The following is an 11,941-nucleotide window of genomic DNA, read 5'->3' as shown; positions in this document are numbered from 1 at the left end:
TCCTGCTTCTCCCAGTACCCTCACATACCAGCCTTATAGCACTCTTACCCTACTAGTAACTCTGATATCTCATATGCCTCAGAATGTATCAAGCAAACAAAACTTAATGAGCACTACTATAAGGTACCATAAACTACAAAAGAAGACAGTTTTTGCCCTTGTTGCTTTCAGTTATGCTACTATTTTTTGCTTAATTTCTAGATTTTTTTTGGCATGTTTATCATGTTTCCATAGGTAAAGTGGGCAGAAATCTCTACTTTGTATTTCCTGTAAGTGCTGTTTGAATAAAGTTAATATAGGACATTATGGTTAGATACTTATTTTTAATCAACATAATGATAATTTTGGGAATTTATTACTAAAATTTAAAGCAAGCAACCAATGAAGCTGTATCCTTCACTGTCATTCATCAAACATAATACTTGAGTCCCTTTACTATACAAAAACCAAATAATACAAGAATATAGATATACTTCCTGATTCCACAGAGCTTATAATCTAGAAACACAGCCCATGAAAGCATTTCAATACAAACTGGTAAATAATAGGAACAGGAAAACCTAACTCAGCTGTCAGTTGTTGTTAGAGGCAGGCAGGCAGGCAGTGGATGGTTCCATCAGTGGTGATTTCTGAACTAAGTTTGAAGCATGGGCAGGAATAAGTAGGTCAGACGCATAACAAAGGAGCAGTCTTCGTTAGACATTTAGCTTGCCTGAAAATCACAAGCAAGCACATCTAACAAGTTAGTGAAAGTTTCTTGAGAAACACCATTTATGTTTTGGTTTTAGTTTTTTTCTTGATAAAAACTTAAAATTTTTAGACTCTTAGAATGAACCTAACCTTGACTTATTTTTCCAGTTTTCATTCTGTGGACCATTTCATGGCCCATCACATAGGATATTACCAAAAGTGTGCAGGTGGCATCTGGCACATATCTCCAATCCTCTACCACCATCTCTGGCTTATGCATATTTGTTCATCTGATCTCCCAAACCAGAAACCCTGGAATTATTCCAAATTCCCTTGCTCCCCTCTTTTAATCAGTTATCCTGATCTGTCAACTTTACTTCTAAATATTTCTCAAATACACTGATTTTCTAGGATAGTCACTGAGAGGAATGGGAAATTGCCCAGTGACAGATAAATAATAGGCCTCAAGATTATAAGTCAGTTTTCAAAGAAGACATACAAGTGGCCAACAAACACAAAAAAATGTTCGACATCACTAATCATCAGAAGAATGCAAATTATAACCACAATGAGATGCTATCTTAAACCAGTCAGAATGGCTATTATTAAAAAGTCAAAAAATGGCTGGGTGCAGTAGCTCATGCCAGTACTCCCAGCACTGAAATGCTGAGGCAGGTGGATCACTTGAGGCCAGGAGATTGAGACCAGCCTGGGAAACATGGTGAAACCCCGTCTCTACTAAAAATACAAACATTAGCCGGGCATGGTGACATATCTGTAACCCTAGCTACTCAGGAGGTTGAGATATGAGAATTGCTTGAACCCAGGAGGCAGAGGTTGCAGTGAGCCGAGTTTGCACCACTGCATTCCAGCCTGGGCAACAGAGACTCCTGTCTGAAAGAGTGATGGCAAGGATGCAGAGTAAGGGCACAGCTTATACACTGTTGGGAGGAATGTAAATTCGTACCACCTTTATGGAAAACAGTATGAAGATTTCTCAACTAAAAATAAAACTACAATCCAGCAATCCCACTAGTAGGTATCTACCCAAAGGAAATTATATTTTAAAATCACCTGTTTATCTCAGTACTATTCATAATAGCAAAGTTATGGAACCAAACTAAGTGCCCATCAACAGATCACTGGATAAAGAAAATGTGGTGTATATACTTATATATACATATACACATATACATACATACACACCACAGAATACTACTCAGCCATAAAAAAAAAAGAATGAAATCATGTCATTTGCAACAACATGGATGGACCTGGAGGCCATTAAGTGAAATAATACAAAAAATTTAAAAAACCACACGATCTCATAAGTGGGAGATAAATACTGTGTACACATGGACTTGGACAGCAGAATCACAGACACTGGAGACTACAAAGGTGGGAGGGGGTGAGACATGGGGAAGAATTTACTGCGTACAATATATACTATTTGGGTGAGGGTATACTAAGCCCAGATTTCACCACTATGCAATATAGCCCTGTAATTAAAGTTAAATGGATATAAATCTATAAAAATTACAAAAAAGGTTTCTAAAGAAAGACTGAAAGTCAGAAGCTCTGAGTTCCAGATGTGCTTTTTCCACTATCTCATTTTCTAAATGTAGGTATGAATCTCAAAATTTAATAATTGACAATTTAAAAAATACAAAAACTGCCAAAATAAAAGAAACCTTTTTAAATATCTACGTTTCTTGGCCAACTTGGCTATATTACTTGATTTCCAAAGGGATTAGTGGTTACTCATCCACAGTTTAATTGTTTTGTCATTTTCTAATGCTGCTGATGCAATGAGGTTTTCTGTAGGATGACAAGCTGCTGAGATCACGACATCCGTATGGCCTTGTAATTTCTGTACAATCTCTTTGGTCTGAAGGTTCCAAATGTAAACCAGGTTATCCTCAGAACCAGACACAATCCACTTTCCACCAGTAACTGAAAAATTGGCAAATATGCAATATTTCTCATTCTTATGACCAGTGTATGTTTTCAGGCATCTGCCTCTGGTATAATCCCATAGTTTAAGAGTATTGTCCAAAGTTGCAGTGAGAATATATTTACCATTTGGAGAAAATTTTACAAACGAGACAGGAGGGTTATCATCATCAACTAGCGTTTTTAAACACTGGCCTGATGCAGCATCCCAGATTCTACAGAGGCCATCATAGCTACCTGACACTATCAAGGACCCACTACAATTAAAATGAACAGCAGAAACTGGGTCAGAATGAGCAGACAAAGTCTTGAGGCACTTTCCTGTTTTTACCTCCCATATTTTTACAGTCTCATCAAAAGATCCTGAGATGATAAGGTTGGATGGTGGATTGAAGTTACAACAAAAGACATAATTACTGTGCCCCTCCAGTGTTTTCAAACATTTTCCAGATCTCGCATCCCATAATTTTAGAGTTTTATCATCTGAGGCAGAAACAAGACGACTGGAATCTGATGACCAGGCAACATCCGATATTTCCAGATTATGACCATAGAGCGTTTTCTCGTATTTTCCATCATATGCTCCCCAAATTATGATTAGCCTATCAGCAGAAGAACTTGCTAGCCATTCTCCATTAGGACTAAACTTAACTGATGATACTGCTTCTGTGTGTCCCACGAGAGTACATTTGAGAGCATAGTTTGGGTTTTCAGGCACTTCCTTGCTCTGAGTGGCCGATGAGGATGGGGCCAACGGTGCTTGGGCATCTCCTGACTCCTTCGTTGCCATGTCTCTGGAGCTCCAAGTTCGCAGGTGTACTAGGCGTCCAGCCCTGTACCAGGCTGTCCAGTACTTTGGCTTTCTGCCCAGCAAAATGAAGATAAACACATTTGATTTTAAAATGTACGATTCTGAAAGCTTAAAATTTATGGACAGTCTTTAAACTGTGTGATATACGGAATCAGCAGCACGGCTTGGACTTCAGTTTTTCATCTTTTTGTTAAGTACTTGAGAAATACTGTTAGAAGGATCGTGTGCGCTGTGAGCGAGTAGGACACAAACGTTCGGCATTCTGTTAATGCATAAAGCCTTCAAAGCACGGGCGGCGTGAGGGAGACCATTTACAGAAAGCATTCTTTCACCGCCGCCCCCCTCCCCCGCTCCGAAATGTTTCAGAATGCTGAGCAACCCTACCAGTCAGACTAGGTACTTGAAGATGAATGAACTGCCGCTTTTAGCGGATTTCAGAAGCTAAAAGAAAACCTACGAAGCCACCGAAACTGGAAACCCTAGCCTGCCGGCGGCTTTTGCACATACCAGCAGGTGAGCGCTGCCGCGTCGGCCTCCAACAAAGCCGGAAAAGCAAGCGGGCGTATGTACAAAGGAAGTCCCTCCTACAGCTACCGAGCTGAGGTGACCAATGGAAGAAAGCCGTCTGTCCCTACGCAAAAGGAGTCATCGCTATTTCCGGTCCTTTTCGCCCCGCCCTTCAAAATTAAAAGCGACTGCATTCTTGGTTGAACGCGTTAGCTGGGCAGGGTTTGTTCCAGACCTTACAAGCTAGTGTGGGAAGCCGTGGATCGTTATTTCAAAGACCGTTCAAGGCTATGAATATAACTAGTTATGTTCTATTGTTCATTCATGTTCTGATATTAACATGTATTCCTAACATTGTAGTCCTTAGGAAATTAGGACTAAGAATTTCAGTTTGCTTGCTTGGGAGGCGCAGGATCTTTAGTGACACTGCAGTGCAGGAGCATGGAATACTGATACAGGTAAATCCAAAGTGGCAGAATAAAGATTTGCATTTTGGGTTCTTCATCTTTGAGACAGTTTTGCTCATCGCCCAGGCTGGAGTGCAATGGCGCCAAATCGGCTCACTGCAGCCTCTTACCAGGGCTCAGGTGATCCTCCCTCCTCAGCCTCCCACGGGAGGCTGCCCTATTCCCAGTTTCACTATGTTGCCCAGGTTAGCCAAACAAAATTTCTTACATGTTCTCATTAACAGTTTCTATTTCTGCTGCCCTTAACTTTGTACCAAATAGGTGCTTTGGAAGTTTCCTTTGTATAGAAATCAACTAGGTTTCTTTGAATTTCTCATAAACATCTTAGAAATCAAAGTCTCTTATCTATAGTTTAAAGGTGTTTCCCTTACCCCTCAGTATTTTAACTACCTAAACAGATGTGTTGCCACAAATGGGGCAATTTTTTATTTAAAAACAATTTTTTTGTAGGTGCGTGAGATCAAACCGTAGCCTGGGAGTGATACCCACATTAAAGAATGTCTTAACTTCCTTGATAGCAATTATTGACTACTAAATCCAGTCCTCAATATCAAGCATTAATACAACTATATATATATATACCTAGTTGCTTAGGACCACTAGCCAATGTATGAAAATCTAGTTGGGCTAAATATGGAGTGGCCACGTAACATTATCCGAACTGGGGCATTTTTAAAAGTGAAAGAGGGCAGTGAAATAATTCACAGGTGTTAGTTGACCTCCAAATGTAAAGTGGGACTGTCCCCAGCAAACTAGTACTTTTGACTTCCAAAGAGGACACTCCTTATAATCATAACTTAGTCTTGGAACATTCCACACTCTATGATATAGTTTAACCTCTGCCTGCTCAGGTCTCTCTCAAACTTGGTCCTGTTCTCTCACCACCCACTATGGTCTTTTGGGTTTCTGTTTTCTCCTTACCCATCACTGTCCTAATAATGCCAAGCCCAAGTCGGAGTAAAGCAATGATCTTTATTGCGGACACCCAGTGGACTCCATTGGTCCTCCTCTGGTTAAGTGAATATGAATAAAGAATTAAATGAGTAATTTTACTTTCTGCAAAAAACAATCACAGAAAGGACTGTATATTAAAATTAGAGAAAACAATGACTTCTTCAAAATTCAAATGAAATGGAGCATCAATCATTCAAGCTATCTTTAATAAATTTGTAAACCCAGTAATTTTTTTTTTTTTTTTTTTTTTTGAGACGGAGTCTTGCTCTGTCACCCAGGCTGGAGTGCAGTGGCACAACCTCAACTCACTGCAACCTCCACCTCCCAGATTCAAGCTATTCTCCTGCCTCAGCCTCTTGAGTGGCTGGGATTACAAGCATAGATAATGGCCTGCTAATTTTTATTTTTAGTAGAGACAGGGTGTCGCCATGTTGGCCAGACTGGTCTTGAACTCCTGACCTCAAGTGGTCCACCTGTCTTGGCATCCCAAAGTGCTGAGATTACAGGCACGAGCCACCACGTCTGGCCATAAACCCAGTAATTTTGTACAATACATAAAACAATGTAGTCTGCAGGAACGAAGGCTATATTTTGCCTCAAATGTTTTTTGTTTTCAGAAAAAATACTTGGGGTCAGTGGAATCTTTCCAACAAAATAGAAGAGAAGCAGTCATGGAGTGAAGAAATAAACCATCTTTCTGTTTCTATTCATCTAGAGAAATGGCTAAAAAAACGTATGTGACACATACAATATGTAAAAAGGAAAAATCCCTGTTTAATAACCTAAGGCAACCACCAGCTTCCACATTGGTTGGATATAATAAATTTTTATCTTTACTGTGAAATATACCTATCTGCTTATCTAAGACACAGTTTTTTTTGTTTGTTTGTTTTTAAACACAAGACCTATGCTATGACAGTGTTTGATTTTGTAAACTTCAGGTCAAATCATGTCTTCTGAAAAGTAACTGCATATAAAACACATGTTGAGACACTTGCTCCTTAATCCTGGTTTCAAGTTAACGGCCTAAAGGAATTCCTCTGAATTTTCTTAATCAAGCGCCTTTTTCTAGCATCACAAAGATGCATGTATATTCCTTGATTTAATATTTATTGAATGTCTACTATGTACAAGGCACTCACCCATGGCCTGACAGAACACATTCAAGTACAAAGAATCATTAAAGCCATTCCAAATCAAAGTGTCAGAACACTTTGAAGCAGGATGTGGAGTGGTCAGAATGACTTGAGGTAAAGCAGAAATACTCAACAACCAGTACATTAAAAGGTGATTTTAACTTTTGACCTTCCTTGGGATGACAGTCTTTAGGAAGAAGTAGACTGTGTTGAATTCACATCCATGGCACTGCTTTCTAAGGCAGTCATTCTTCAAAGCCTTTCCTTCATTGTCAATACCTTCAACATTTGTGCATTTGAATGGATCCATGTGTTTAGTCATTATGTTATTAAACACAAAACCATCATTTGCACATTTTTAAAAAACCTGTTACCACACTTCTCTGGTCATACATAATGTTAGCACCACAGAAGGGGCACCACAGAAGGGGAAAGATGTTTGGCCTGAGAGGGTCTACACTTCAGTCTGTTTAACCTAAAAGCAACTTAAGCCTAATTTCATCATTTCAAGGGTGCTGATGGTAAGGAAGAGTCAGGAAGAATGGTCCAACAAAAAAGGCTGGCCCAGTTGTGGCTGCCAATTCTAGTTCTGGGAGTTCCTGGGCACGGATCTACTGTGTGGCCACTGTTTTCTTCAAGACACTGAATTTACAGGGCTCTTCCTCTCCCTTGGACAGCCATCTAGGGGTTGTAACCTTGGGGCAAAGTAATTTATCTTAAGTCTTCACTTTGTCATCTATAATATAGTGATAATGATCAAAGAGTATTTGGAAGATTACATAAGAAAAAAGGAAAGCCCTTAGTCAGGTAACTGGTGTACAACAGACGATCAAATAAAAACAAGTTACCTTAATTTGACCTATGGGAAAACACGCTGGGACTTCGTTTACCCTTAGTTGAAACAGAATGGAACTTCATCTACTTTTCTTCCTTCTTACCCCAAGCTTCTAGACGTATTTTATGTCCAGTAGTAATTTGATACTTTAAATTAGCATATCAATAGTTGCTTTATCACATATTATGATGCCCTGGTATCTTGTTATAACCTGTCCTGACAGTAAAATATTTTATGGAATTTTTATGATAGCCAACTTATTACTATAGTAGTCACATCTGACCTTCAGTAATATATTTTTAATTACTTTAACTTCTGATGACAGGAAAAGGTAGACCAAAATTTTCCCAACCTGGCAGATATATATTTAATCTGTTCACCTCACAACAGAAAGAATACTGAAAGGGATAAAAATTCAGATTTGAGACTTCCATGTATATAGGCATACCTATCTTTGCAAATGAGCCCATTTTGGAATGCAGGAATTAGCATACTTTATGAAAGTTGAAAGCGAACAACGCTGGTTTCTAAAAGTGGATCACTTTTTCTTCACTGAACATCATCCCTAGATACCACAATTTCCAATATACTTAAAAACCATCAACCCCTAAAAAGTTATGATTTACCTATTGATATAAAACTTTTCATAAAACTTACAAGAAAGAAAAACCCCTTGACTCCAGGTAAACCTTTTCATAACACATTCCCAAGTTGGGGGATTAAATAGCTGAAATGTTTATTTTGCACTAGAGAAGTAAATTCAAAGTTACCTGCGGGTAGACATGTAGAATAGAAGATTTAGTTGACAAAGTTTGGTTTATAAAATATACTTACATATTGTTTCTTAGGCAAAAATCAGCAGCAACCTGGAATAATTCAGATTTTTTATAAGATAATTGCCAATCTTTTTCTCTGGGATGATAATGCTGAAAATGACCCACAGCCAATCAGCTTCATCTGGTACATGGAAGAAACAATCCTAGGGCAATAGAATTTTCAAAAGCAGAACTGACAAAGATAAGCATTTAAAAGGGTCTTGATTAGTTAATGACAGGAACATGAAAGTGTTCCACAGAGAACTCTTGTCTCCTAAATCTCTCCTCTCTTCTGATCTACCATCTACCTTCCCCAGAAATTCTCAGTCCAACCACATCTACCTGCTGGTCCATCAGATACCAAATGCCTACACATCCAAAATTCCTTAATGCTTCCCCACCAAGGTTCTCATTACAAAGAATATAGATTGGAAGTTTGGAGGATGGGGTTAAAAAAAAAAAAAAAAGGAAAGGTAAAACAAAGCCACTTTCCCCAATCCGTATAAAAAACTCCAAAGGGGTTTTCCTGCATTGAAATTAACATGCTTTTATAATGAGCAACACCTTAGTGGTAGGGTATTCAATGAATTTAAACTAAGTTAACAAAATATGACAGGCAAAGAATTAAAAACAAGATTTACAGTTGCCCCTTAAAATGTCATTTCTATCACCAAAAAGCCTGCTTCAGTACCAAGTTCCAACATATCTGAGTATAACTATGCTATATTTAACTTTTAGCCAATTCCAACTTTGATGCTTTAAGAAAAAAATTACTTTCTTGTTTAAAAAAAAAAAACTTAGATCTTACAGTTCATGAACTTCTAGGACAAGATAAATTCCTCTATTTTAGACACAAAATAGATCACGTCAGTTAAATAGACTCTGTTTTAATTCATTCACTGAAACATCTCCAACTACTAGCAAAAATTCCTAATGCACACTACTCTTCCTGATGTGCAGAGACAACTGTGTGCTTTATATTTTTCCCACTCAAATTGGTTTATAAAATGAATATTTTAACTATCCAATGGAGGGTACATAATTTAAAACATCCTGTAGAAATGACAAGTTACTAGTAATTTACAATTTAAAAAAACAGCCACAAAAAAGTCAAAGCTAAAAACAAGATTTTTACTATGAATCAGTGCTTCCATTACCCTTCCGAAAGAAGTTATATTTTAATGTGATGTAAAGGCAACATTGAAATTTCTTCTTTAAATTAACCACCTAATTTATCCCTAAAATTACAAAGAATCGAAGTCTTTTACAGGTCAAGTGCAGTAAACTAAAATGTTCTCTCAGCACAAAGCAGCACTAAAAAAGTAACAGTTATAGATGGCAGTTGACTAGTTTTGCAGTGGCTGCTCCATCAATAACAAACAGACATCAGACGGTATCCATCCCAGAGCACAGACACTACTACAGACTAGATGCGAAGAATGCGTCACACTCTTGGCTGATAAATGTCCTTTGTCTTTGTCTCTTTCTAGTTTGAATGAAGTGGACTTTTTAAAAGTTTAAATCAGGTCACATAAGTTGGCTGCTTAAATAACACCATGATGAGGTATGAAAGCTCTGAATATCCCTTACATTCAGCAGGATTTACCAGAGATGTATAATAGCTTGTCAGGGGCAACTTCCGAATAGTTTTTACACTTTGGGGTTTTAATGAATTCTAGAAGAGGACAAGTCTAAAAAGGTTTAAAAGGATATGCTCTGAAACAGAGGTGAACAACTTTTCCTTCAGAATTCATTCTGAACAGCACATCAACAAAAAAATCTTCTCTGGTAGTGTACCCCAACATTGAGTCAAGATGGCCAACTAGCACCGAGAAGTCATATTGAACTCATTTGCAGTTCTCTTGGCAATTAAGCATATTTTTTCATTCCAGTCCAAGCACAAATGTGGATCACTGAACACAGTACTGGAAGCGCCATTTGCAGGTACAGATTGCAGTCATCATTAAATGAGCCAGAAGGCGGATACTGTTTTTATTTTGCAAGGGTGGGTAAGGGGAAGCGGCACAGTACTAGCAGGAGATGAAATAAAATTATTAGGGAACAATGAGGTTGTAAGAAAAGATCACTGTCCTTATTTGGGTTAAGCAGGTCATGTTGAGAAGTTGGTTATTTTTTTCAGATAAGAATGCTACATTAAAGGAATCATGTGCAGCATGAAAACATTAGAATCTAGCTGCACCTAAGAAAAAAAAATCCCTAAGTTACTTTCAAAAGTATGTGTTATTTGCCAGTCACAGAAGGGAAAAGCACCTAGGGTGAACTCCAATTTTTTAATGAGGACCTTGATCAGGACCACAAAGCCTGAAACATTTGTTTTAATGTAGAAACACAGCCTCTAGTCACACTGGTTGCATTTGGGAAAACTGGAGCGTTTTTTTCTTCATTAGTTTTTTTATTAAATTATAGGATATGGTTTTCGATTACTAAGTATTCGAAATCCTCATACCAGCAATAGAAATGAATCACTTCCAAATCCTAAGACACAAAGACCAAAGAGAAGCAAAAGCAATACAAATTAACACGTGCCCCTCTCCTTTCTGCTCTAAGGGAATCTGCAAACCAGTATCACATTTAAGAGTCGAAGTGTTAATTCTTCAGCATTCCTGACAACTAGAAAGCACATTCACTGAAGGCTGAAGGTGAGGAGGTGGATGGTTTAACTTTAATATCTGAAGAATGGCGCCAATAAAGAAAACCATCCATTCTCAGTAAGGATTAATGCAAATCTGGCTAGAAAAAGCCACCAGGTAATCCAAGGGTTCACTGTGGAAGAACTCATGAAAAGTACTCTGAAGTATACACAAGTCTAAACATCTCCCTTGTCATAAGTAGTTGTGTAAAATTCAAGATAAAGATTTAGTCTCATCTTTTAATGTCAGTTTTTTTTCCCCATGTTAAAGGGAATGAGGAGGAGTCCTCTTTTATTCCCCACAAGAAAAAGGGAGCCACATTAATATGTATATATTCCCATAACTCTAATATAAGTGCGGATCTCCAAAGCCTAGGGATTTTTCCATAAGAGGGTGGGCCGTTCTGGTTACCCTTTTATTAGAAGGGTATTCCACCACAGAGAGCCGGAAGTTTTCCAGATGTGTGTAAGAGAGCAGGTGCGCAAGGCAAGCAAATGAGCGCAAACAGTTTTATGGAAAACATTTGAGAAGTTAGCTCCATGAGGACTGTGGGCTCCACAAGAGGACTCGACTAGGTATCCTGGTCTGACACAGGAACGTGAAAGCAGAGTATTGCTTCAAAGCTGGAAACCTTCCATAGGAGCCTCACACTGTTGGAAGATGTACTGCTGCTGGTTAAGGTCAACCTGGGGTGCAATGCTGCTGTCTTCATCTTCGGTCCCGAAGTAATGCTCAATAAGATCAAAGGCCTTCTGGTAGATCTCCTGGTTTTCATGACTCTGTAGGAACTCAATTTTATCCAGACCTAAAATGAAGAATAAAGGAAAAATCTTTATGGAAAATTTCAATAAATATTGGAAATTCCATAACTATATATTCTCAAACTACATTTTATCATATAGCTCCATTCTTGATGAACAAAGATTATTTGTATAATCTTGCTATTTTATAATAGCACAGAAATGACTGCTGGGATTACATCTGAAAGCTAGTATTATTAACTAACATCTTAAATACATATGCAAGCAACATCCAGTCTGCAGAAGCAGCGATTTCCTCTCTAAAAGTCCCCTTTTCATCCAGTGCCTAGCATAGCATTATTATTTTTACTGAACTCTATCT

At 38.2% G+C, this 11,941-nt stretch overlaps 2 protein-coding genes across 3 annotated transcripts in view; both read right to left on the bottom strand.

The window, feature by feature from the left end:
* Positions 1–1,925: 1,925 nt before the first annotated feature.
* Positions 1,926–4,550, bottom strand: WDR5B (WD repeat domain 5B). Its single transcript, XM_032267688.1, has one exon. The coding sequence runs from the start codon at positions 3,431–3,433 to the stop codon at positions 2,441–2,443; it is 993 nt and encodes a 330-aa protein (XP_032123579.1). The 5' UTR covers positions 3,434–4,550; the 3' UTR covers positions 1,926–2,440.
* Positions 4,551–8,067: 3,517 nt separating this feature from the next.
* KPNA1 (karyopherin subunit alpha 1) overlaps positions 8,068–11,941 on the bottom strand; it is an 84,576-nt gene continuing 80,702 nt past the window's right edge. For both annotated transcript variants that reach the window (XM_032267686.1, XM_032267685.1), the window contains exon 14: positions 8,068–11,624. In XM_032267686.1, coding sequence (XP_032123577.1) covers positions 11,437–11,624 — 188 coding nt within the window. In that variant the 3' untranslated portion in view covers positions 8,068–11,436. The remainder of the gene's footprint in view (positions 11,625–11,941) is intronic.

This window comes from Sapajus apella, unplaced genomic scaffold (genome assembly GCF_009761245.1).
Source record: "Sapajus apella isolate SASKATOON/1434 unplaced genomic scaffold, GSC_monkey_1.0 scaffold171, whole genome shotgun sequence".
NCBI lineage: Eukaryota > Metazoa > Chordata > Mammalia > Primates > Cebidae > Sapajus > Sapajus apella.
This window is presented reverse-complemented; position numbering and strand designations above follow the sequence as displayed.

Bases quoted from the DNA above. Each gene is read 5' to 3' on its own strand.
- WDR5B (XM_032267688.1), bottom strand. From the start codon at position 3,433: ATGGCAACGAAGGAGTCAGGAGATGCCCAAGCACCGTTGGCCCCATCC.